The following is a 27111-nucleotide window of genomic DNA, read 5'->3' on the forward strand; positions in this document are numbered from 1 at the left end:
GATAGAGCCACTTATCTTCAGCGGAGGACGGGCAGCACATGTTCCTGCATCCTGTGAACGTGCGCTGCCTTGTGCGGGAGTATGGCAGTTTGGAGCAGAGCCCTGAGAAGATCTCGGCCACGGTGGTGGAGATTGCTGGCTACTCCATGTCTGAGGTAAGGACCTTTAGAGGGAGGGGGCTGAGAGTGACATTAGCCTTATCTCCTTGGGGCAGGCCTAGCTAAACCTAAGTTCATAAATCTTCAAGGCCTAAAATTTTGTATTTTTAAATCTTGTCGGTGATGATGCTATGAATTTTTTAAAAGTTAAATGGTGTTCCCTTCCCATATTGGGTTTATGTTAAGTCAGTAACCTCCACTTTTCTCCCTCAGGTTCACTTACTGTGGTCTGGGAATATAGATATTTGTACTTTCAAAATGAGTCTGTTTTTGTTTCTCTTTTTTGGTTGGGATGCAACCAAGGAAACAAAAAGTCTTTGGAGGCTCTAAGCCCACACAGGCTTGAAATGCATTTTTTAGCTTAGCAGATATTTCTGAATTACTGTTTAATTATTTCCGTATTTGAATATTTGCCTTTTGGGAATTACTCCTGTATTTTTTTTTAAAGATTTATATATTTATGCATACAATAACTGGGGTATAGGCCAGAGGTGTGGGGGGTGAGAGGAGTCACCAGAGACAGAGTGGGGAACAGAACAGTCAGATTGACTGAAATACACATTCATGGAAGGAGCAGTGGGCGAGCCAGGAGAGGTCTGCTGTGCCATCCGGGTAGCTCCCTGGCCGGGGATTGAACTCATGCTGCAGTGGCTGCGGATAGCTTCATAGGTTGCGTCTTAACCCCTTGTGCCACCAGGGAGGCCCTTATTCCTGTATTGATCACAACTTTGCTATAAACCTCAAAGTTAGAGACTAGACTACTGTAAACTTGCCATTAAACATGCAAAAAGAGAATGAAAAAGACTTAAATTGATAGATTTAATTTTTCACTATTTTAGGCCAAGCTTCATTCAGTAGAGAAATCTCTTTCTGATTGGTTCTCAGAATATTTTTGCCAACAAATACTCTTATTCCCCTGTTCATCTCCTCCCACCCCCCCCACCCCCCCCCGTCCCTAGTCATGGACCCTAGAAAATCAGAAATAGCCCATCCGCTCTAGTAATTTTTTTTTTTAAAGAGTTATTTATGCATCTAAGAACTGCAGTGTAGGCTGGAGGTGGCAGGGGTGGAGGTTTGAGAGGATTCACCAGAGACAGAGTGGGGAGCAGAACAGGCAGACGGACTGAAATACACTGCTCAGGGGAGCAACGGGCAGTGGCTGCCAATAGCTTCATTGTGCTGAGACATAACCCCTAGGCCAACAGGGAGGCCCCAGCTTTAGTTAATTACAGGGCTCCATTCACTCATTTGTAGCACAAATCCCTACTTATTCCACCTTATTGGAGGTTAATTGGCAATTTGTTTTTGTAAAATGGTCATAACTTAAGCAGTGCTCTTGCTCCAGTGCTATCTGTGGGTGCATATATATACTGCTAACTGTCTAGGCTGGAAACTCAACTCTTGTTGTTAAGCCTGGTTTTAGTTGAGTGTTTTGTTCCTCTATTGTAGGATGTTCGACAACGTCATAGATATCTCTCTCACTTGCCGCTCACCTGTGAGTTCAGCATCTGTGAACTGGCTCTGCAGCCTCCTGTGGTCTCTAAAGAAACCCTAGAGATGTTTTCAGGTGAGAATGCTTCTCTTTATAATGGGGTTCAGGGATTCTGTGAATGGAAACCCAGTGTGGGAGATATTAAGGAGTTGTGTCAGGAGTCTCAGTACCTCCTGATACACTCTATCCATTCATCCAGTTTAGCTGGGCCCACTCATGGCCTTAGCTACTAGTCCACTGGGAGAAGTTAAAGGCCAGGTTGCCCTGGGTCTGCCTTTCACAACCTGACCAACCCGCAGATGACATTGAGAAGAGGAAGCGTCAGCGTCAGAAGAAGGCACGGGAGGAACGCCGCCGAGAGCGCCGGATTGAGATGGAGGAGAACAAGAAACAGGGCAAATGTAAGTTCATGAGCTCTCACCTTTGACTAGTAGTAGAGCTGTGCATCATTGTACAGAGGCTCAGTGCCCAGGTGCCAAGCTGCTGTCTCAGCTCTGCCACTTGTTTTCAACTCTTTTTTTAAATTTTTTTTTTTTATAGAGGCATGTTTTTCATTTATTTGTTTGTTGGTTTGTTTTGTTTATACATGCACTGGGTACAGTCAGAAGCGCGGGAGGGTGAGAGAATTCACCAGAGCCAGAGCGGGGAGCAGAGCAGGCAGAAGGACCGAAGTACACTGCTGAGGGGAGCAGCGGGTGGCAGGAGAGGTCTGCGCGCTATGTGGGACCCTCCTCTGGTGGCCGGGGAGCAGCCGGGGATCGAACCGGCGCTGCAGAGGCTGCAGGCAGCTTCGCAACCCAGTGCTCAACCGCTGCGCCACCGGGGAGGCCCTGTTTTCAACTCTTAAATGTGAATGTGAGAATACCTCCCTCACAGGCCTATTTGAGATTTAAATGAATTAATGCAGGACAACGTGCATAACATTTTAAGGATAGGATTAAATTCAACTTTGGTATAGTGGGTGAAGTAGTCTGCTGTGGGGAATGTAATTAAAGCTTTATCTGCTGAATGCCAGGGACATTTGTATTGATTTTTTGTTAAAGTGACATCTACATGTAGCAACTGTGCCAAGAGAATGTGATGTAGTAGAAATCTCGATAAACCAGGAAATATATACAAGAAATTGGATTTAAGAGCTCATTCATATCAGTGAGCACAGCAGAGTCTTCTGATCTGATTCTCAACATAAGCTTCTTTAAGTCCAGAAGATTAGTATGACATAAAGATCTAGTTATCCCCCAGAAAACAAGGTATTTGGCCAGGGAAAAAAGATTTTCTCTATGTGGTGTAGTAAACAGTTTTTTCTTCTCAAACTGGGTATGTATATTCTGGGGCCCTAACACTGTGTAGCTGTTTGGCATTTGTCCTGATTGTGTGAGAAAACTTGTGTTTCAGGAATACGAGATTTTTTTGTTTGAAACTTTTTCTATGGAAACATTGAAACACAAGTACAGAGAGCAGTGAATTAATCCCCAGGTTCATCACCAGCTTCAGTTATGAACAAATGGAATGAGGCTTTATATGAAAACAGGGGCATAAAGTGATAGTTATAAATTTGGGTTTTGAAGTTTCGTCTGCATCTTTCAGACCATTGGTGGGGGTGGGTGGGGTGGTGGGGGTACATGCTGACTGTCCTCAACTGTTGGGAAAGATTTGAGGAATTCTGTAAATGGATTGCCATTCTTGTCTTTTCTTTGCAGACCCAGAAGTCCACATTCCCCTGGAGAATCTACAGCAGTTTCCTGCCTTCAATTCCTATACCTGCTCCTCTGATTCTGCTTTGGGTCCCACCAGCACCGAGGGCCATGGGCCCCTCTCCCTTTCTCCTCTTAGCAGAAGTCCAGGTTCCCAAGCAGGTAAGTAGAGTTGGAATTTAAAAATTTAAGTCAACAGGCAGACACAGACCTTAAGCAAAATCTTAGTGTGTGAATCTGCAATCCTCACCTACCTTGGCATGGTGGAGTGTTAAGGTGAATAACCTTACTTTGGATAGTTAATATGAGGAACATAAATCCTTGCCATTTGATTCACCTTTCTTGTTGACTTTACCTGATTATGTCATGCTAGCACGTAAAAAGCTAGGGGCAATACATACGGCAGTATCGTTAAATCTAGACTCTGCCCCCTCCCCTGCCTTCTGCTTAACAGACAGTTAAGCGTTTTTGTACATGGTTGCCTTATCGTAGCACTGCTTGTAGTAGTGAGGGGAAATAGCCTACAAAGTCTACTAGTAGGGAAATGGCTAAATTATAGCATTTATATTATGAATTGCTTTATAGCTGTTTAAAAAGGAGATCTCCAGGAATTAGTGGGTAAACCTTTGACATAAAAGGAATCTATAGACACAAAGTAAAGCATTTTATTACGGGTTTATATATCTAAATACATTTAGATATATAAAACATTGGGATTGTTGTCATTCAGATTAATAATGGTCTTTTGCTCCTGAAAGTGAGAAGAGGATTGAGAAGTCCAAAGTGGCATTTAGCTTTTTAAAAATACTTTTATGAGGAAATTTATTAATCTGTTAAAAAAGTAAACATTGGGGGGCCTCCCCGGTGGTGCAGCGGTTGAGCGCTGGGTTGTGAAGCTGCCCGCAGCCTCTGCGGCGCAGGTTCGATCCCTGGCTGCTCCCCGGCCACCGGAGGAGGGTCCCACATGGCGCGCAGACCTCTCCTGCTGCCCGCTGCTCCCCTCAGCAGTGTACTTCGGTCCTTCTGCCTGCTCTGCTCCCCGCTCTGGCTCTGGTGGATTCTCTCACCCTCCCGCGCTTCTGACTGTACCCAGTGCTTGTATGTATAAATACAGTGCTTGTATGTATAAATACATAATAAATAAATCTTAAAAAAAAAAAAGGTAAACACTGGGAAGTTACTGTAATTTCAGAGAGCTGTCTTTTCTGATCTTTATCCAGCTGGGAGATAGTTTTTAATACTTAAAATTTATTTCTCTGGCATTTCAAACAAAATACCTAGTCAGAATACTTAAAAAACTCTTGGTGATTTTTGTGGATTAGGAGCCTGAAGCTAGAACCTGCATCTCAGGAGCTGCACAACCTTGATGCAAGAGAGAACTGCCATACAGAGGAATAGGGCAGTACATTTACTTAATCTATGATATAAAAGTTGTGTTTCTGGGCCTCCCAGGTGGCCTAGGGGTGGTTAAGTCTCGGCACTTATCACCGCTATGGCCTGAATTCAGTCCTGGCTGGGGAGCTGACCCAAACATGGCGCAACAGACGCAACAGTCTGACCTGCTGATCCCCTTAGCAGTGTATTTCAGTAGATCTACCTGTCCTCATCCTCACTCTGTCTCTCACTAGAGACAGAGAATCCTCTCACCCACCTGTGCCTCTGGCCTACACCCCAGTTTTTCTACACAAAAACAAAATTTTTAAAAAATAATTTAAAAAATTGTGTTTCCATACATGAGCTTTTCAGAAGGCATGGGCTTTAATGGAGTTAAGCAAGAGTGGTTGCATGATGCTAGGAATAAAAGTATTAAATAGCCCTGATTGACTATGGAAGGCCCTGTTGCTAGGAAAGCAAATGACCCCTCCTCCTAATAATGATCAGGGCAGTGGATAGATGGGCTTGTGGGAGTGTTCAGCTCAGAAAGAATGGACAAGAGTACTGCCTAGGGAATATCAGGGAGAAGCTTGCATCTTCAGGCTGGATCTCATTGATGTGTGTGTCTTGGATTTTAACTGAATATTTTCAGGCTGTAGATATCTGCTGACTGGAACATTAAGGTGCAGCTGATTAATTTTTATATCTTATTTGGATCCTTTTTATCTAAATAAAATTTTGTAGTCCTTGACAGAACACCTAAGGTCTTAAGAACCTGTAGGTGTGGAATGTGGTTTTCATACTGTGGGAATAGACTCCATCATGCCTTCCATAATTACTATAACTACTAAACTTCTCTCTCCCTAAACTGATCACAGGTGTGATAGACTATGTACTTAGCTTTATAAGAACATGGGCAGAGGGGCCTCCCTGGTGGTGCAAGGGGTTAGATCTCAGCATTGTGAAGCTATCAGCAGCCACTGCAGCATGAGTTCGTGTCCCAGTCATGGAGCTAACCCACGTGGTGCAGCAGACCTCTCCTGTTCTGCCCGCTGTTCCCCTCAGCAGTGTATTTCAATCCATCTGCCTGTTCTGCTTCTCACTCTGTCTATGGTGAATCCTCTCACCACCCGCCCTATACCTCTGACCTGCACCCCAGCTCTTGTATGCATAAAATCTTTTTTTTTTAAAGTATCTCTCTTTTTTTTTTTTTTAAAGATTTGTTTTATTTATACAAGTACCAGGTTACAGGCCAGATGTACAGGAGGGTGAGAGGGTTTCACCAGAGACAGAGCGGGGAACAGAACAGGCAGACTGACAAAATACATGCTGAGGGGAGCAGCGGACGAGACAGGAGAGGTCTGCCTGCCATGTGGGTTGCTCTAAGGCCGGTGGGATCAAACTGGCACTGCAGAGGCTGAGGACAGCTTCACAGCGCTGCGCTCAACCGCCTGGGTCACCAGAGAGGCCCTAAAATAAATCTTTTTAAACAAAAAAGAATATGGGTAGAATTGACATTAGGTCAGTGTTATTTTTATGTGGTGGTGGTAGTTATCCAGACCTGATTTAGGAGTTCTCTCTTTGTAAGAGGACACTGTTTCGTACTTGACTTCTGTAATCAGATCTCTGGTTCTCTTTCAGATTTTCTGCTGACCCCTCTGTCACCCACTGCCAGTCAGAGTAGTTCTTCATTTTGTGTTGGGAGTTTGGAAGAAGATTCTCCCTTCCCTTCCTTTGCCCAGGTAAATTCTTTGCTTTGACCAGCAACCCCAGGGTATTTAACATGTACACTGTTACTTGTCTTTCTGGAAATCTGTTGGAGGAGGAGCAACTTCTAATGTTGTGCTGACTTTTATAATGATTGGAGGCTTTCTTAAAATGGAAGCTTATAGGTTTAATTCCTAATATCACTATAGACTTATCCAGGAAAGAAGGCTAGAGTAACTGAGAGACAATGCAGATTTTATTATTTCACAAATCATGAGGTATTTGTGTACTGGACACTGTTCTAGGGACTAGGGGTACATCAGTCTTAACTGGTCCCTGGTTCTAGGATCTCTGGTTTAGGTGGTAGGTATCTGGTACATATAATAAACCACTCCTCTGTTCATTTTGGGAAGGGAAGGTTGTCTTGGTTACTCTATAACTAGTCAAACCAGCTTTCTTGGTGCACAAGCTAGGGGATGGGGGACAATAGACTAGTGAGACTTGATGCCAACACTTTATAAATCTTGAAAACAAGCAAATACTCAGCATTCCTGTGTTCAGATAACAGAGGAAAAATGGATGAATAGCTTGACTTGTTAGTATTAACTTCTTTGGGGCTAGTGTGGAATGATTAGCATAATAGATTTTTTAATGTGTGCCATGATCTTTATTGTAATTCATGTACATTAGAAACTGACATGGATGTCATCAGTACAGACAGCATAGGTTCTGTTGAACATTTTTTCCATTCAGTAATGTAGTTACAAAACCCATTATTTGATAGTGGTGAAAAACACGAAATAATAACTTAGTATCATTGACAAGTTTGTATCCCATTGGCACTCTGAAAGGGCCTTTGGGCACCATATGATCTTAATGGGCATACCCATATCGGATCAACCGAACATCCGGCTACAGGGTAAGGTGTGGTTCTGGGGCTAATACAAGAGAATTGCATTTCTAACCTCCTTCCCCTTTGAGGTACTTGGAGGTACTCCAAAGGGTAGCTTTAGAAAGGAATCTGATGTGCTCATTTTTTGAACCATTCAGGTTTAGATTGCCCAAAAAATACATCATTCACTTTTATCATCTCCTCTTGCCAAATAAAGAGCCCAGAAGCATTAAGAGTAAACTGAGAAAGTTAGGCGAGGATTCTCTTCTCCAAGTCATGTTATTTGGAATCCTGAATAAACCCAAAAGAACCTTTCCTCCTAGCTTACTAGTCCTTTAGATCAGTTGCTATGGATGTTTCTCACATTCAAATGGCAGTTTGTGTTGAGAAATAAACAAGAATTGGACTTTGGTAAGGAAAGTCCTGAAGTCACGAAGGATGAAAAAATTTGAGAGCAATCCTGAAAGCTATCAGCTAGGCCACAGAAGTTAGACAAAGAAGAAAGTGATTCCTAGGAATTACATCAGTTGTCTACTTTTTTAAAAAACTAGGCTTTTATTGCATGGCTTTTTTTCTTTTCAACTTTGTATTTTGAAAAACTTTACCCTTAAAGAGTTGAAAGAATAGTATAATGAGCACTCATACCTTTCAGTTTGATAAACCAGTTGTTTAAATTTTCATTTATTTGCTTTCTTTTTCTCCCCCATGTTGAAAATAAACTACAGACCTTATGAATGACATGTCACTATGTACTTGGGAAATAGATGACTTCCCCTCACCCCATGACATTCTTCTATATAACTAATTATCATAGTCACATCCAAGAAATTCAACTGATTGAATATCTAATGTAGTATTATTTCTATTTCCCAATTTGCCTCTATGTCTTAAATTATTTTCAGTTGGGCTTAGTTAAAGATTACTCATTGCAATTAGCTGTCAATTCTCTTCCGTCTCCTTTGATCCCTAACAGTTGCTCTGATCCCGGTTTTTTTTCTTTCAATGGCATGAATTTTTTTTTTAAAGACTTAATTTATGCATACAAGAGCTGGGGTACAGGCCAGAAGTGTGGGGGGTAAGAGGATTCATCAGAGACAGAATGGGGAACAGAACAGGCAGACTGACTGAAATACACTGTTGAGGGGAGCAGTGGGCGAGACCGGAGAGGTCTGCTGTGCCATGTGGGTTGCTCCCTGGCCAGCAGGGGATCCAACTCATGCTGCAGAGGCTGCTGATAGCGTCATTGTGCCGTGTTTAACCCCTGGTGCCACCAGGGAGGTCCACTTCATGTTTTTTTTAATGACTTTTTAAAAGAGTAACAGAATGCAGGGCCTCCCTAGTGGCACAAGGGCTTAAGACGGCAACCTATGAAGCTGTTCGCAGCCACTGGAGCATGAGTACTATCCCCAGTCAGGGAGCTACCCACGTGGCTCAGCAGACCTCTCCTGACTCACCCGCTGCTCCCCTCAGCAGTGTATTTCAGTCAGTCTGCCTGTTCTGTTCCCCGCTCTGTCTCTGGTGAATCCTCTCACCCCCCACACCTTTGGCCTGTACCCCAGTTCTTGTATGCATAAATAAATAAATCTTTAAAAAAAATAGAGGAACAGGATGCAGATGCCGTATTATTTGGACCACAAACTCCCAGGAACCAAGGGAGCAGACTGTCAAAGTGGTACATGATGAAGAAAGGTTATTCAGTGAAACTAACCTCGGCCAACTCATTTTGAATGTGTGCCTCATTTTGGGACACATTATTATTTTTTTTTTTAAAGATGTATTTATGCATACAAGAACTGGGGTATAGGCCAGATGTGCAGGGGGTGAGAGGATTCACCAGAGACAGAGTGGGGAGCGGAACAGGCAGATCTACTGAAATACATTGCTGAGGGGAGCAGAGGGCAAGTCAGGCGAGGTCTGCTGCACCATGTGGGTAGCTCTCTGGCCGGCCAGGGATTGAACTTGTGCTGCAGAGCCTGTGGATAGCTTCACAGTGCTGTGCTTAACCCTTGTGTCAGCAGGGAGGCCCCTGGGACACATACTTTGGAGACGACATCCCCGTTTAAATTTTTTTACTTATTAAGATTTGTTTTTATTTATGCATAGAACTGGGGTGTAGGCCAGAGGTGGGGGGTGTGTGTGTGAGAGAATTCACCAGAGACAGAATGGGGAGCAGAACAGGCAGATCCACTGAAATATACTGCTGAGGGGAGCAGCTGGTATGACAGAAGTCTGCTGCACCATGTGGATCACCCCCCTCCCCCAATCCCCCCTACAGGGGATTGAACTCATGCCACAGTGGCTGGCAATAACTTGATAGTGCTGAGATTTAACCCCTGCACCACCAGGGAGGGCCCCACTTAAATCTTGTGGAACTTGTTGGTATTTTTCTAGGGATAAAATTCATAATGCTTTGAGTTGCATGGCTTCAATGGCAGATGGAACTCATGGTGACCCTCCACAGTTACAAAACAGACCTTGGCTAGGTGCAATGAAAAAAAATCTCACTCAGGGTCAGGAGAGATTGTTGTGATATTACTGTACTCAAAGGAATCTGGTGTGTGGCTGCATCTAAAAGTTAGTGATTAAGCAGTTACTGGAAAAGCAGACTAAGAAATGTTAGTTTCAGGCTAAAGTTAAATTGGTTTTCATGACCTTAAGTAACTGAACTTTGATATTGGGTGGTTTGTTGTAAAAACACTAGCATACACTGCTTACTTGAAGTTGTTTTCCTTCCAACAAGAGAACTGATTAGAACCAGGGAATGTCAGATGCAGGATTCTCAACTTTAGAGTCTGAGTAACACCTTTTGTGCCTTCTATGCAATATTTCTTACCTGTTTTTTAAGAAACAAAACCACCTCAGGTTTCCTACCTTACTGGTTTGACTGCCATTTCCATTGACTAGGACATGGAGGACATGACTGAAACAGTGTGTCAAGTACCTGGAGAAAGCTTTTCAAAGGTGATAATTGCTTCTGTGTCAAAGTAGGAGTCTGGAAGAGAAATTGGACTGGTTACGTTAAAGTTCTTTTTCTCCCCTTTCCCACTTTGGCAGATGCTGAGGGTTGGAAAAGCAAAAGCAGATGTGTGGCCCAAAACGGCTCCAAAGAAAGGTGAGGAGGGCCCTCTGTTGAAGGGACAATAGCTTGGTTCCTTTCAGAAAGTAAAGGCTCTAGAGTTGTTTCTAGAATTGTGGTTTTTTTTTTTTTGTTTGTTTTTGTTTTAAAGATGAAAACAGCTTAGTTCCTCCTGCCCCTGTGGACAGTGATGGAGAGAGTGATAACTCAGACCGTGTTCCTGTGCCCAGTTTCCAAAATTCCTTCAGCCGAGCTATTGAGGCAGCCTTCATGAAATTGGACACGCCAGCTTCTTCAGATCCCCTCTCTGGTAAGGGCAAAGAACTGGAGGCATCTACACCGAGTTGTCAAAGTTACCATAAATATTAAAGCCATTCCCACTTGTATCTAGTAGCAGCCATCACTAATCAGTTGGGCACTTTTTTCCTCTGAGCCTTTAGAGTGACATTCTAGCATCAAGTAACATTCCATGTGATTTGTCAGATAGGACCCCAGATTAATTCTTGAGGCCTGGATATGAAAATATGAGGAACTGTTTTCTAAGACACCGTGGTGGAGAGTATATAGATCATGCGTACATTTTAGAATCGAGTTGGTAAATAGATGGAGTGCACTATCATCAGAGTGCATGATGCATCAGAGTGCACCCCTGGTTTGAGGAATTCATAATTAGAGAAAATAACACTGTTCATGATGCACTTGCGGTATGTGCTTAGCATTGTGCTAATTTACCCCAATAACTAATCTCATTCCTGCAAATATAGTAAATTAAGATCTAGCCATAGAACAGATTCCTGTGAGTATAGTAAACCAATAAATGGGTATGACTCTCAGGTTACAGAAAAAACGAAGGTCTAGGGACATAAAGTGACTTGGCCAAATGCAAACACCTAGAGTGTGCAAGGATTGAATCCATGCAGTTCCAGAGCCTCAACTCTTAGCTGACACTGTTTCTCAGGAATGAAAACTGAGCGGGGAACCAGCATTCTAACCTAAGCCCTTTTTTTTTTCCTTTATAAGATAAAGGAGGAAAGAAAAGAAAAAAACAGAAACAGAAGCTCCTGTTCAGCACCTCTGTCGTCCACACCAAGTGACACTACTGGTCCAGGCTACCTTTTCCATCTTCTTTTTTTTTTCCCCTGTGCTTTTGTTTTGCTGCTGTAATTTTTAAGTATTTGAGTTTGAACAGATTAGGGGAGGGGGGAGGGGGTTTCCACAACATGAAGGGGGGAACCAAGAAAATTTTAAATACAGTGTATTTTCCAGCTTCCCGTCTTTACACCAAAATAAAGTATTGCCACACAAGAGATCTCTTCCTGCCAAGGTTTTAGTTTGTTGCCAGGTTAGTCTTTTTGACCCATGTGTAATTAGTTTTTCTCTTCAACATCCCCTTGGAGCAGCCCAAGCCAGAGTGGTGTAGCCCTACTCTGCTGTGACATCATTGTCAGGGCATCATGGCTTCAGCACATTGATTCATTTGTTTTTCAAAATTAGTTGACTTTTTTCTATCAGTTGTCCTCTTCTTAAAGAAATAGGGATGGGAATAAAATGGATTTAGGACACCCAGATTGAATTGCAGTTTTTTCCCTGATAAATAGCCAGGCTATGGTGCAGACCTCGATTGCACTTGCATCTGTAATAGAGAGGGTTTAGCCTCCTAAACATGGCTTCTATTAAGCATAGGAAGCTGTGTCACTAAGGGAACCCTGAGATCTGCCAGCCTCTAGCCAAACTTGTTTTAAGTGACAGTGACCTGCATTGTAGGAGTAGAGGAGTCTGGCATACCTGGAGGTAGAGCAGAGCAGGCTGCCCGCCACCTCCTGTTTTCTAGGCAGTCTTATGCCTTAGTTTGAGCTGGATTTTGAGTGATGTGTATTCTTCTGCTGCTTAATAAAGTGATCTCTAGGTGTAATAGAATGTGAAGGCAAATAGTACAATAAATCACCTGCATAAGCATTATGTGCTTTCTGGTTTTTTTAAGTTCATTACAGGTCAAGTAGACATACTAAATAGGTTAAAGTAACTACTACTATGAACTTGAGCAATTCTGTTGGCATGGAGTAATGTCTTTTCTAGGGTCAGGCCTAAAGGGTCCTTAAGCTGGGTTTAGCTCTAACCTTTTTTTTTTTTTTTAAAGATTTATTTATACAAGCACTGGGTACAGACAGACTTGTGGGAGGGTGAGAGGAGTCACCAGAGTCAGAGAGGGGGAACAGAATAGGCAGACTGACGAAATACACTGCTGAGGGGGAGCAGCGAGCGCAGCAGGAGATGTCTGCACACCATGTGGGACCCTCGTGGCAGCTGGGGATTGAACCGGCGCTGCAGAGGGTGCAGGCAGCTTCGCAGCCCTGCGCTCAACTGCTGCGCCACTAGGGGAGGCCCTAACCTGCTATTCTTAAAAGGAAGAGATTCAGGAACTCTTCTGGATAGGTGAGAGTATCCAAACCCTGAGATACGAGGGGACACACTGAAGCAAAAAGTCACATATCTTTCTCTTAGGTGTGTAAAGGAATTTTGAGTGAGGGAAAACATGCTCCAATGTCACTAGCAGCTAGATCAAAACTAACTGCAAGTCTCCTGTCCCTCCTAATTCCTGTGGCATGTGATAGTCTGCTTAGGTGCCAGGCAGGTGTAAAGCAATAGGGAAGGCGGAAATTTCAGAAAACTCTTGAGACATTGGCAGCTGTGACTGAGCTCTGCGTTAATAAGGTTAGGTCAGGCCATTTCTTCCCGCCCTTTCCTCTCCCCACTCCCAAAAGTGCAAGAATTGCATTTCTGATAAAGTGTTGGCAAGGAATCTTATTTTTAAGGCCAGGTGTCTGAACTGAAACTGGTTATACATCTGTGCCAGCTTAGTTGCCATACTGCACTAATACTGCTACTCTAAATTACCTGGCCCATGCTAGGGCTGGGTAGAGGACAAGGCCTTAAGGAACCAGTCTTTCTACTGAGGCTAGGGATAGAGGGGGAAACACTTGAGCAAGAATGGACTTCATAAGTTTGCTAAATGCTATAGAAACCAAAAACATTTATTAAATCTACTCCAGGCAACAGTAGATAAAGGTGACTAGTTTGTCTGATGTGAGTAAACCCTCCATTTTGAGCTGGAAATTTGACCTCTAGTTGTCAGTCATCCAGTTTGGAGAGCTGTAGGAGATGCTGCTGCCATGTTCCAATCAGTGTGCCTCCTGTGATTTGGCAAAGTGCAACCTGGAGAGGTTCATTCCATTGCTCCAGCAGCCTCCTCACCACCACTGTCTGAAAGCTCCTCTGCTCCAGACTCCTCCTCTAGTAAACAGCTTCTTGTGACGGACTTCTGGATAGCTTCCCGCTCTCCTGGAGAAAGGCAAGCAGACTAAGTGAGGATGAAAGGTATCTTTGGGAGTGACTGTTTCTTCACTGCTCAGTGGGCACCAGGTTAGCATAACTTACCTTCATCAGTGCAGTTCTGCAACAAGATCAACAGTTGTCTCCTGTTGTACTGAATCAGGAATTTCTGACATGTTCTAATTGTACCTGGCACATGAAAAGAGCTTTCTGGTCAACATCTTCTAAAAGGTGTCTGTCTCAAAGACTTCAGAACTCTTAAAAATTGGGGAAATACCTTGTTCTTGGCAGTATAATGGGAAACCCATCCGCTAAGCAAGACTGAATTCTGAACTTGTTACCTATTGGATATCAGCCATATCATGTGCCATCCTACCTCCCACGTGTAGGGTGTTGAGAAAACAGGAGTAACGGTGTCCTTTGTTCTCCAAGTGTGTAATGAAGGGAAGAGCTGACCACACAAGCTGATAGAATTCCTTCCGGCATCGAAGTAGCACTATTCCAGTATAGGCATTGAGGTATCGCACTGTAAGGGGAGGTGGAGGAGATAATTTTGGGGAACTGTATTCCTAGAAGGTTAAGACACTGTTCTAGGAAGCGGCATGTTGGGACCTAACACTTTCCTTGAAAATATTTTAAGATGATGTTGGGGGAGGGCCGGGGCAAACACCTTGAATCTTGGACACAGCTCGTAATTGATAAATAAACTTAGAATTTAAACGCACTGATTAGTTACTAAATGGCAGAGATGGGGGCAGAGATACACCTTCCTCAGAAAACCCTTTTCTGAAAAAACAGGATCTGCAACTGGGCTCAGGTTTCCACAGCAGCCTGTTCCCCTAAGAGTTGTGCCTGTGTGCGTTTCTGCAGGACTCAACTTAACTTCCCGCGTATAATAAAAGAGCTAGTTTAAATAATGTGGCTGTCGGGAGTAGGAAGGGCCCCTCTCACATGCACACGTGTGCACTCTAACCTACTGGCTCTATTAAGAGCTTTAATTTCGACAATGGTTTTACCACGTGATGTCATGTAATGTCCATATAACTTGGAATTATAAATGGTTTCCCTCATTTAATTCTCACCCTTTAAAGTTCAACTGCAATCCCCAATATATACATGTTAAACAGGTCTCTGTACCTTGCCTAGGATTCTTGCCTAAAGTTTTAGCCCTCCCCCTGACGGGATTCGTCCAGATCTCAGGCCAGGGTCCGAAATGACGAGGACGATATTACACAGATTCAGGGTGCATCGGGTTCGGGAGCTCCTAGGGTCGCTTATGTCCCTTCTCCCTCCACATCCCTCCTTCCGCCCGGCCCCCCAGCACTCGCGCACCCGCGAAGCCAATGGAGCAAGCGGCCGCGCCGAAAGTCCCGTGCACGCGGGCGATCGTGTCTCGAACCAGGTTACTCAGCACTCGGTCCTCCAAGCTCAGGCGGCAGCGGGGGTCGTCAGACACCAGTTCGCAGAGCAGATACCTGCCGCAGGCCAGAAGAGGTGAGCGCGGGGCCCCGGCCGCTGGGAGCCGGCGGAGGGCGGGTTGGGGTGGGGTGGCGGCGGGGGCAGAGTCTCTCACCTGTGCTTGAACCGCACCATGGCGGCTTCCGCGCCCGGCAGCCGGACGCCCAAACCGGATGTCTAAGGCGCCGCCGGCGGCCAATGGGAAGTTAGGCTGCGCAGCGTTGCAGCCACTCAGAGAGGAAGGCCGGGCAGGGGGTGGGGCTAGAGTGCTGAGCGGCCGGGCCCTGCGTCAGTTCCGCTCGGGCCCCGCCCCCGCCGTGTTCGCATGGCGCATGCGTCCGGCCGCCTGCCGCGCGGGTCGGCGGGACGGGCTGCGCGACGGGCGCTGGCCCGGGCTCACGCCGCTGGCGCAGGGACGGTCCCTTTCTGTTGCCGCGCAGTATAGCTGTGTGCTCGCCTCCGCCCGAGCTGGACGGTGGGGCCCTCGAAGGTGTGATCTTCCTCGCATAGCACAGGTGTGGGCGCGGGCGGGACCGGTCCTTTCAGGTTAGAGCTTGTTTATTGCTGCTTGGCCCTGGCAACAGTCTTGTGGAAATGGCCGTATCGTCTCGATTTTTATTTGCAAAAACAAATCGTGATTATGTTATAGAGCAGCCCCGATATTAAACGGGTTCCTGGCTGTGGGTCCTCACCCGCGCGCTTTAAAGAGACTTATGAATACTCTACTACAGACACACACAAAAGGGTTAATAAAAGGTTTATTTACAAGAGAAAAAGAAAATAAGGAAAAGGTACAACTCAGGGAGAAAATAGGGAAATAAAGTCTTTAATGCGTCCTACCCGATGCGACGACCTGGAAACCCAAAGTCACTCTCAGAGCTGACCGGACGCTGCAAGCTGGCCGCGAGCCCAAAATGGAGAGAGAGCCCCCAAAGCCCACGTGTCTGCCTTTTGTATCCACCTGGCTGCTTAACCCCACCCTCAGGTCCCAGCCACCTTCCCTTTGGTGGTGATGGGATTTGGAGTTCCCAGTGTCTTTGGCTTTGACCTGGGGTGGGGGTGGAGTCCACAAAGCCTATATGGAATTTGCTTTGGGACATCCTTTTCCCCCTAACAATTATATTTTCAGTTTTTAATTTTTACAGAAAAGCATAGAGGCAAATAAAAATAAATTATAACCCCACACTACCATGTAGTGTGTTTTCTTTCGTCCCTTTCGCCTGTGCCAGTGGTTCTCAAAGGGAGGTCCGGGAGTCTCTGAGGTCAAATCACTGTCATAGTAATACTGAGGTGTCTGCCTTTTTCACTATAAGTGCACGGCCAAGTTTTCCAAAGGATATTCACCCTGATACCTAATGTATTTTATATTGTGTTTTAAGCATTTATGTCTTCTTCTTTTTTTTTTTTTTAAAGTTTCTTTTTTTCTTTTTTTTTGGTTTATTTATTTATTTATACAAGCACTGGGTACAGTCAGAAGCGCGGGAGGGTGAGAGAATTCACCAGAGCCAGAGCGGGGAGCAGAGCCGGCAGAAGGACCGAAGGACACTGCTGAGGGGAGCAGCGGGCGGCAGGAGAGGTCTGCGCGCCATGCGGGACCCTCCTCCGGTGGCCGGGGAGCAGCCAGGGATCGAACCGGCGCTGCAGAGGCTGCGGGCAGCTTCGCAACCCAGCGCTCAACCGCTGCACCACCGGGGAGGCCCTTATGGTGAATACTGATACAGCTCACAAAAACACACGCTCTTTGGGATCCTCAATAATTTAAGAATGTAAAGGGGTCCTGAGACAAAAATCATTTCCGATGATAACTGCTGGTTGAATTACTTAATACGTAATTTTCCTTTCATTTTCATTTAGAGAAGAGGATCATATTATTTAGTAATTATTTTTGCTTTAAATTTTTTAGAGGTTTTTTTTTTTAAGATTTATTTATTTATACATATAAGAACTGGGGTATAGGCCAGAGATGCGGGGGGGGGGGGTGAGAGGATTCACCAGAGACAGAGCGGGGAACAGAACAGGCAGATTGACCATAGTACACTGCTGAGGGGAGCAGCGGGCGGCAGGAGAGGTCTGCTGCGCCAGGCGGGTAGCTACGGGTTAGATGAGACTTAAGCCCTTGCACCACCAAGGAGGCCCCCCTGCTTTTAATATTTTTAAAGACTGTCTTATTCAGGCTATAACACACATAAAGTACACATTAAGTATACAACTCAATGAAATTTTGCATCTGTACAGTTGTGTAACCACTACCCAGGCTCAAATAGAGCATTTCCAGTACCCGAGCTGGTTGACTCTCCCTGTTCTTGAACTTTATGACTCTCCAACAGCCACTTGTGCCTCTCCGTTCGTTCAACCTGGTATTTGTTGCTTCATTCTTGTTTGACTCTTGTTAACAATTACCCAACGTTATTTTTCAGATGCACAGTATTGCTTTGTTTAAATGTATCACTTTTAAGCTGATCGATACCCCCATGATGGACGTTTAAATTAGTGGTAGATTTTCTTGTTTACCCAGCACGTTGAGGTGCAACCTTGTTGTATCTAGGCCTTTATGCCCATCCTTATTGTAGAACTGTCAGGGGCTTGGATGGCCCGGGGAGGTCTATGAAGGGAAGAAGATTTCAGAGCCGATTATTTACAAGATCTGGAAGGCCCCAATCTTCCCTCTCTCGCTCCTTCACACCTTGCGGGAGGGCTGTGGGGAAGGAAGGAGAGCAATGGCTCTCCTCAGAGACCAGAGTTGGTCCTTCCTCCTCCAAGTACCCCGTTTTCCACCCACGCCCACGTGGCCGCCTGCGGTCGGCAGGGGGCGCGCGGGGCCCGCCGCGCGTGGAGAGCGCGCGCATCCTCGGCCGTTCCTCTCCCTTCAGCCTCCCCCCTCAACCCTAACGCCGCGCCCGTTCCACAGCCACGGCGGGGTTCTGGCCAAGGTCAGACGTCCAGTACGAGGAGACCCAGCAAGGCTCAGAATTCGCATCCAAGCCCGTCGACCCCAGGTCCTTCCGTCTACACCCGACGCCCTGGCGGTCACGCTCGTCCACGTGGAGCCTTTTCGGGTAGGTTCGAATTCCCCCGCCAGCACTTCCCAGACACGTGCAGGAGGTTCACTCACGTTTCTCGATCTCGTGTTCAGCTCTTCATCAGTGCGATAGGGTAGTAATGGCTCCTCCTCGTGGGTGGCCGTGAGGTAAACGAGATAACGTGGACAGAGCGCCCGGGGCCGTGGCCGCGCTTCGCTCGCGTCCCGCCGGATCCCGCCCCCCGGCCCTGCTCGGGCACCCCGCTTCGCGCACGCACCCTGGGGCGCCTTGGCGCTCCCGCCCCCGGCCCCGCCCAGGCCCGCCCCCCGCCCGCCCCGCGACGGCCGCGCCAGCCGGGCGTGCCCCGCGCGCCACGGTAATTAGTCGGTGCCGGCTCTGGCTCCGCCGCCGCTAATTACACGTCTCCTAATGAGGCCGCGGCTGTTTGCAGCCACCGGGGCCCCGCCGCGCGGCGCGGGAGGCCGGGGGAATCCGCCCGCGGGGCGCGGGGGCGGCCGCCTCCCCCCCCCCCCCCGCCGCCGTGGCCGCCCCGGAATGCCGGCCCGGGGGCGGGGTGCTCGCCGCCAGCCCCTCCCCGGTTCCCTCTCCAGCCGTGCCTCGGAGCCACTGTAATCCCCGCTTAACAGGCGAAGAGGGGGCCGAGGCGCAGAAGCGCGTTCAAGCTGCACGAAACTCACTCCGGAACAGGCTACACCCGCCTGATCTGCATCCGACCCAAAGCCTGTGCTGCCCGTGGATTCCAGCACGGCCTGGTTCAGCCCAGATCTGATAGAGGGGTGGGTGCTTGGAAACTTCCTTTGAACCCCTTCCCTTCTTCCCATCTGAGGGCGCCCACCCTCAGTTTGCCCTTTTGCATTAGGCTTCAAACCGAGTATTAGCTCTTAAATAAGGCATTTAAAACTACCTTGGACGCATAAGTCGCACGATCCATTGCAGGGATTTGGAAATCTGGAGCATTCCCTAGGGGGTGACTGGAGTGACTGCTAAAGTGCCCCAGTTGGAAGGTGGGAAGGTGCAACTCGTGCCTTGTTCCCAGGGCAGGATCTGGGATGCCGTCTATTAGGCTCTCACTATGTAGCAGGCACCGTACTAAATGTGCGTTGTCTTGGCGTGGTCCACACAAGAGCCCTATGAGATCTGTCCCCTTCTCTGAGGCTCAGGGAGGGAGAGGACTTGCTCAAGGTGACAGTAATTTGAACCAACATAAGGCCTTTTACGCCCTGACCTATGCTCTTACTCTACCTTGCTCTCTACTCCCTCTCTGGGAGTCTGGGACCTAAAGGATAGTCAGAGAAGGAGAGCCCAGTGGTGCCATTCTGAGGTGTCGTTGGCATTCCAGGGTCCCTATATAATGATCTGACACATGGGGGATGGTGGCAAAGGAAAATTCTTGTTAAGCATTTTGTTAAACAGCCGCTGCTCATTAGGGGCTCCTGCTCCTCTAATCCAATCAACCAATTCTCCGTAAAGCCTTTATGGGGACAATCTGGATAAAATTAAACCCTCCATCTGCCTAGCCAGGAACCTGGGGAGCTGCGGTGTCTTCCAGGTTGCTGGGGCAGACATGGCCCATCCTGGGTCTCAGACCAAGCACAACATCCCACTCCTCGGTCCTGCTCCCTTGTGGCCTCTTTTCCTTCCCCTGCCTGCTGGAAGGATTTGCTTATCCAAAAATTAATTGAAATTGCAAGGGCACTACTGTTTGACCCAGCAATTTCTCCTCCAGGAATTTATCCCACAGAGATTCTTACACTTGTGCCAAATGACAGGTGAGTAGGATGTATCTTGCTGAATGCTCGTGATAGCAGAAGGCTATCACAATGTCTTTCAGAAAGGATTCATTGTATGTGTGTATTTATTGGGCAGTTGTGTGCCAGGGAATGTTCTTAATACTTTATATAGGTTGACTCATTGAATCTTCACAAATACCCTATAAAGTAGATAATTTTTATTAACCCCATTTTACAGATGAGTAAATTGAGGCTTAGAACAAGTGACTTGTCTGAGCTTCACAGAGTTAATAAGCAGCAGGGCCAGGATTTGGACCTGGCAGTTCATGTTTTTAACCGTTATCCTCTACAGACTCTCTGCCTTTATGTGCACAGAAAATTTCCAAAAGGTAACACAAAAGCTGTTGGTGGTGGTTACCTCTGAGGGGAGGAATTTAGGATGTGAAGTAGGAGTGGGTAATCACTTTTGAATGTGTCTCCTTTTGTGCCATATTACTATGTCATGTGCATCTAGAGGAGTTACTGAACCTCAGTGCCCCAACTATGTTATTACTAATCTTTATGTCAGCTCTGGAAATGTGTGCCATCATTATTCCCATTTTGCAGGTGAGGAGACTGAGCTCGCCAAGGTGGTCCGGCCACATGACTGGAGATGGCCCCAACTTATATTACATACCTAGGCTTTGGAGTTTCAAAGCATGCACCAGGGGACTTCCCTGGTGGCCTAGGGGTTAAGTCTCAGCACCATCACCTCTGCAGCCTGAGTTCGATCCCCGGCCAGGATGCTGACCAACCTATGGTGCAGCAGACCTCTCCTGTCTCACCCGCTGTTCCCCTCAGCAGTGTATTTCAGTAGATCCACCTGTTCTGATTCCCACGCTGTCTCTGGTGAATCCTCTCACCACCGCACCTCTGGCCTATACCCCAGTTCTTCTATGAGTTAAAAAAAAACAAAAGGCTGGACTCAGGGACTAGCTTACCTGGGTTCAAGTCCTGATTCAGTCACTTACCAGCTGTGTGACTTTGGGCCAGCTGATTACCCTTTCTGAACTTCAGTTGCCTTTCTTTGAGGATTAAATAACTTAGCTCCATGTCAAGTACTTAGAATAGGACCTATATCTCATGAACATTCAAGAAATGGGAAGTATTTTTATATTATTGTCCTGAACGTGCTCTTCCCCAATTTTAAGCTCAAAGCAGTTCCTTCTTCCAGCTGCTGCCTCCTGCTATGGCTGCTCCAGTCTTCTTCCCAAAGGGCAAAGCCAAGCCACCCTGTGCTCCAGTCTCCCGCAGAAGTGCTTTGGAATTGGTTCTTCTAGGCTCTTCTAGTGTGGTACTGTTGTCAGAACCAATCATATTGCCAGAGCTGGGAGAGGGGGCAACGCTGCAGGCTGGTGTGGCCCAGATCCAGGGTGAGGCTGCAGTGGGTCACCTCCCAGTCCGGGATGTTCCCGTAGCCTTCCCACCACTCATGCTTGGAGGGAGAAGGGCCTCAAAATAGCTGTTGCTTCCCCAGCACGGCACTAGGCCAGGACAGGAATAGACTTCTGGGGGTGGCCGCCTCAGCTTCCCTCAGGGGCCCTGGGGGGGCCGGGAATAGGCAGAGGCCAGACTCCCCTCAATGCAGTGGGGGGATATTGCAGCTGTCAGTATTCCGGGTCCTGCCTGTGACTGACAGTCTAGTCTGTGAAAAGTGTTGCACAGCTAGGGCTTGCTGGGTCACCAGCACCTGCCAGATCTTGGCCAGGGCATGGATTCTTAGACCAGTAGGAAGTGCTTTTCACACTGGCATCTACAGTCTCATGGCAGGTGGAGAAACTGAGGCCCAGAGACAGGTTTACATGCTTGAGATCACAAAGCTGGTAAGAAGCCATGCTGAGGGCCTTCCTGGTGGTGCAGTGGGTTAAGATGCAGCACTATGAAGCTATCCACAGCCTCTGCAGCAAAAGTTCGATCCCCGGCCAGGGAGGTGACCCACATGGCGCAGCAGACCCCTCCTGTCTCACCTGCTTCTCCCCTCAACAGTGTATTTTAGTCAATCTGCCCGTTCTGTTGCCCACTCTCTCTCTCTGGTGAATCCTGTCATTCCCCCAAACTGGCCTGTATCCCACTTGTATGTATAAATAAATCTTGAAAAAAAAAAAAAAAGCCATGCTGATAGGAGAGGCAGGCCTTGGGACTTTGAGAGGCAATATAGCATGGTGGTAAAGGGTTTAAGATGGGCCTCCCTGGTGGTGCAAGGGGTTAAGCACTGCACTATGAAGCAATCCTCAGCCTCTGCATCACGATTTAGATCCCCGGCCGGCCAGGGAGCAGCCCACATGGCACGGCAGACCTCTGCTGGCTTGCCCACTGCTCCCCTCAGCAGTGTACTTCAGTCAGTCTGCCTGTTCTGTTCCCCACTCTGTCTCTGGTGAATCTTCTCACCCCCTGCATCTCTGGCCTGTACCCCAGCTCTTGTATGCTAAATAAACAAATCTTTTTTTTTTTTAATAAACAAATCTTTTTTTAAAAAGTGCAAAAATGCTTTAAAAAAATAAAAAATAAAGGGTTTAAGAACTCAAATTTTCTGGGTTCAAATCCAACCTTCATTATTTATGACCTGCATAGTCTAGAGCTTCAGTTTCATGACCTATAAAGTGGGCACAATAATACTACCACCTCCTTCAGTGGCTAGGAGGAGCGAGTGAGTCAATACCATGTGTTACTGTGATTGCTGTTGTTTCTCACTAGGTTCTTCAACTGTTCATTCTGGAGGTTCATGCCATGTGCCAGGCAGAGTGGGAGGCCTAGATGGGTGTAGTTTGGTGTGGCAAGAAGAGACCAGTTGACATTTCAGGGAGTCTGTCATGTGTCAACTACCATGCTACATCCTAATGGTCAAGCTAGTGCCAAGAACAGTCTTATTCAAGGGGAGAAGAAATAAGCACTATTTATCATTATTATTATCATTAGTAGTAGTAGTAATAGTAGTAGTAGATGTGCATTTCATTATATGTGACATTTAGTGCACTCACAGTGTTACATAACCAATACCTCTCCTTAATTTAAACGTGTTATCAACTCATAAAAACACTCCATACCCATATGTCAATGCTCTCCATTCCTTTCTGCAACCCCCTGGCAACTTGTTTTCTGTCCCAGTGGATTTGACTGTTCTGGATATTTCATATAAAAGGAATCATACCATATGTGACTTTAGTGTCTGGCTTCTCTCTCTTAGCATCATGTTTTTAAGGTTTATCCAAGTTATAGTGTATATCAATGCATCATTAATTATTATTGCTAAATAACTTTCTACTGTAGGGGTAGACCACACTTTGTTGCTTCATTCATCTATTGATGGACTTTTGGGTTGTGTCCACTGTTTGGCTATTGTGAATAGCGTTGCTGTGAACATTGGTGAATAAGTATCTGAAGGCCTATTTTTTCAACTTTTTTGGGTAGATACCTAGGAGTGGAATTGCTGGTTTATATGGTAAATCTATGTTTCACTAACCTGTTTTCTACATGGTTGTATTATTTTATACCCCCACTAGCAATGTACAAGGGTTCCTATTTTCCTACATTCTTGCCAACACTATTTTCCATTTTTTAAATGTGCTTTTTTTAAACTTTGATTTGCATTTACTTAATGATGATGTTGAACATCTTTTCATGTGCATTTTGGACATTTGTACATCTTCTTTACCAACTATTTAGATGTTTACCTTTTTGTTATTGAATTGTAAGTATTCTTTACATATTCTGGATATTGAACCCTTATCAGAGATATATGATTTGAAAATATTTCCTCCCATTTCTTGATAATGTCCTTTATGCACAAAAGTTCATACTTTCTGTAAAGTGCCATTTATCTTTATTTTTTCCTTCTGTTCATGCTTTTTGCTTTTTAGTCAAATCTGAAACTCTACTGCCAATCACAGGTCATGAAGATTTATCCCTTTGCTTTCTTCTAATTATTTTATAGTTTTAGCTCTTACATGTAAGTCATTGATCCATCCTGAGTTAGTTTTGAGGAAACTGGCGCAGAGAGGTTAAGTAATTTACCCAATGCTACATAGCTAGTAAGTAGCAGAGCTTAGATTCAAATCTAGGTCATCTGGCTCCATTGTGCTGTTGGTGGGGAAAGCATTAAAGAAGCAATTTGTTCAGGAAAGAATACCCTAAAGAGATGGCGTTTAGACTGAGATACATGACATGACACCAGTCATGGGAAGTCTAGGAAGGTGTGTATATGGAGTAAGGTAGGGCTCCAACTTCATTCTTTTGTGGTTAAGCACTACCACTTGACAAGAGGTCAGCATGTCTTTACAGGGAGGGGAGGAAGTTGGGGGGGGATCATCTTTGAAGAATGTCCAACCCAGCAGGTCTTGGTGATAAGTTAACTGTGAGGAGTTAAGGAGAGGAGGAGAAGGCAGACAAGGCGACATGCATATTTCTGGATTGAATTACTGGGCAGATGGGGAAGCCTGGGGGAGGAGCCAGACTTAAGTGAAGGGAAGAAGAGCCCTGTCCTGTGCATGTTGGGTTTGAGCTCCCTTAGCATCCAAGCATTGAGAGCATGGGGAGTCAAATGAATGATAAATGAAATATGGAAAGATATTTAAGGTTCTTGTTCATTCAACAAAGAGTTATGGAACACTCATATAGGTAACCTTTATGCTCGTATAGGTAACCTTTATGTGGTGCTATCCATGGGCCAGACTTTTTTTTTTTTTTTTTTTTTTTGTGGGACCCTCGCCCTCTCCAGTGGCCGGGGATTGAACTGGCACTGCAGAGGCTGTGGGCAGCCTCGCAACCCAGCACTCAACCGCTGCGCCACCCGGGGAGGCCCGACTTTTTGTACTTTTTAAAAAATTGAGCTATAATGTAATATACAATAAAATACACAAATCTGAAGATTGCAGGTCATTGAATGTTTATATCCCACCTTCTTTATCCCCATTTTCCAGCTAAGGAAACAGACTTAGAGGAGTGAAGTTGCTTGCCCAAGACCACCCACAAATTGAATCTGGATTCTATCTCAGGCCTTTATGACTAGGAGATTGGGGCCCTTTCTACCCCACAGAATCCTCCCAAAGGTCAGACTCTAGATTCAGGCACTCTGAGACCAGGTTAAGGAACACCCTTTATTGGGCTGGAACTGAGGGTAGCTGGGCGGGTCCGAAAAGCAGGAGTTAGACATTCTAGTCTCTGCTGGAGGACAGGGCCAGCAGATACAGATTTAAGATGAGAGGGATGAGAGGAGCCTTTCTATGTCCCCATTTGTCATGGAGGTGGCCATCTATACGGGGTGAGGCTGGAAGAGGATGTGCAGCTGGCCAGGAGGCCCAGCTGGAGCTCTTTCCCAGCAATAGGCCCTGGGGGAAAGCACAGCTTTGCCTGAACCTAACTGGGTTGAAGCAAGGAGAGGCGGGGCCACCTTGCCTGTCAAAACAGCTTTAGAAGAGCTTCCTCAGCGGGTCTCCATGGTGGCACAAGGGGTTAAGTCACAGCACTATGAAGCTATCCCCAGCACAAGTTCGATCCCCAGCCAGGGAGCTGACCCACATGGCGCAGCACACCTCTCCTGTCTCACCTACTGCTCCCCTCAGCAGTGTGTTTCAGTCAATCCACCTGTTCTGCTCCCCACTCTGTCTCTGGTGAATCCTCTCACCCCTTGTACCTCTGGCTTACACCCCAGTTCTTCTATGCAAAATAAATAAAAACCTTAAAAATAAAAACAAAAACAAACAAAAAAAAGGAATAATATTCTTCCCATAGTAGGTGTTTTATAAATATTTATTATTCATATACCACTCATCGCATTCTGAAATTACCTAGTTATTGGTTTTATTTCCTCCAATTTGAATGTGAGCCCCCTGAAGATGGGGACTTTGTCTTTGTTGTTTACTGCTGTATCTCCAGTATCTAGAACAGTGCCTGGCCTGCAGCAATAAACACTGATGGAATAATTAAATGGATGAATAAACCAGGCAACTAGATTATTCTGCTTGTCGCTCTCCACATGAGCCATGCTTGCTGTCATTTCTGTTTTTCCTCTGCCTGGACACATTCCCCCGCGGAAGGGAGGGGACAATGCAGGAAAGAGTGCTTTGCAGCTGCCCTGGTCAATCCTACCCTTCATCTCACTGCCTCCTGCTCACGAGAGCACAGTCAGCAAATAGCCAGACTCAACGGGACTAGAATCATCTGTTATCACCCCTTGTTCTGCAACCGGGGAAAATGAGGCTCAGGGTGGGGAAAGGCTCAGCCAAGGTTCCACAGCCAGCCCGAGGGTAACATTGTCTGCACTGGCCCACACGCATCTCAGGTGGACACTGTCTCCAATGTCCATCCTGGGCCTGTGTAGGGGCAGGAAAGGGCACAGTGCAGGTTTTCTGATCCAGTAAAGGAGGAGAGAGTCTTGGAGCCCTCAGTGGCTTTTGTAGGCTTTTATTGGGATTTACCAGGTGCACGGCAGGCAGGGGTGCTGGGGAGCTAGGAGGCTGGCAGGCCTCCCAGCCCCCAGCAAGTCTTCACTCGGCTCTCTGGCCTTTTCTCACGTTCTCTCTGCTTCTCTACTTCTCGTTCTTCTCTGCTTCTTCTCTTCCGGTGTCCCTGTGACGCCGCCCTTAAAAGCCCTGTTTTAGCCCAGGTGAATCCCATCTACCTATGCCCACACCCTATTCCAGGTGCCCACCATCAGGCATGCATTCAGGACCGCAAGGATTCGTCATCTATCCTGATGGCGGGAAGGCAGGAAAGCCTGATACTTTTTACCTTACCCTACAACCTGTCATCCTGTGTGGCCCAGAGAGAAGTGGGGGTGGGGGGTGGCCCTGCTATGGGCTGCTGCCTCCACCCCTCCCGACTGAGAAGGGGCCCTGCATCGGGCCTAGTGAGTGGACATGCTGCCGACTTAGATTCACCTGACTCAGACTGGGGATACTTCTTATTAGCCAGGTGGCCTTGGGCTCTGTGAGTCTCAGTTTACTCCCCTGTAAAATGAGGAGATGGAAACCTACCCCCAGGGTTGCTGGGAAGATTCCTGTGAGACATTCTAGGGCACTGAGCACATATTCTCAACCACTCTGTGGGGCAGGTATTTGCTGTAGCCTCATCTCCCAGATAAGGAGGCTGAGACTCAGAGTGGAGGGAAGGTGACTTGGCCAGG

At 46.5% G+C, this 27111-nt stretch overlaps 2 protein-coding genes across 4 annotated transcripts in view; one reads left to right on the forward strand and one right to left on the reverse strand.

Moving 5' to 3' along the window:
• The window catches only part of RNF10 (ring finger protein 10), a gene marked incomplete at its 5' end in the record, with an annotated part of 32819 nt that extends 21233 nt beyond the window's left edge, over positions 1–11586 (forward strand). For all 3 annotated transcript variants that reach the window (XM_084253612.1, XM_084253611.1, XM_084253613.1), the window contains 8 exons: positions 22–155; positions 1608–1725; positions 1950–2051; positions 3351–3506; positions 6360–6460; positions 10372–10429; positions 10545–10703; positions 11414–11586. In XM_084253612.1, coding sequence (XP_084109738.1) covers positions 22–155; positions 1608–1725; positions 1950–2051; positions 3351–3506; positions 6360–6460; positions 10372–10429; positions 10545–10703; positions 11414–11487 — 902 coding nt within the window. In that variant the 3' untranslated portion in view covers positions 11488–11586. The remainder of the gene's footprint in view (positions 1–21; positions 156–1607; positions 1726–1949; positions 2052–3350; positions 3507–6359; positions 6461–10371; positions 10430–10544; positions 10704–11413) is intronic.
• Positions 11587–13448: 1862 nt separating this feature from the next.
• Positions 13449–15316, reverse strand: POP5 (POP5 homolog, ribonuclease P/MRP subunit; the record flags this gene model as incomplete). The annotated part of the gene is made up of 5 exons (XM_084253763.1): positions 13449–13732; positions 13829–13912; positions 14100–14249; positions 15056–15198; positions 15297–15316. The coding sequence occupies 5 exons, from the start codon at positions 15314–15316 to the stop codon at positions 13617–13619; spliced, it is 513 nt and encodes a 170-aa protein (XP_084109889.1). The 3' UTR covers positions 13449–13616.
• Positions 15317–27111: the final 11795 nt, after the last annotated feature.

This window comes from Talpa europaea (genome assembly GCF_964194135.1).
Source record: "Talpa europaea genome assembly, chromosome: 14".
NCBI classification, from domain to species: Eukaryota; Metazoa; Chordata; class Mammalia; order Eulipotyphla; family Talpidae; genus Talpa; species Talpa europaea.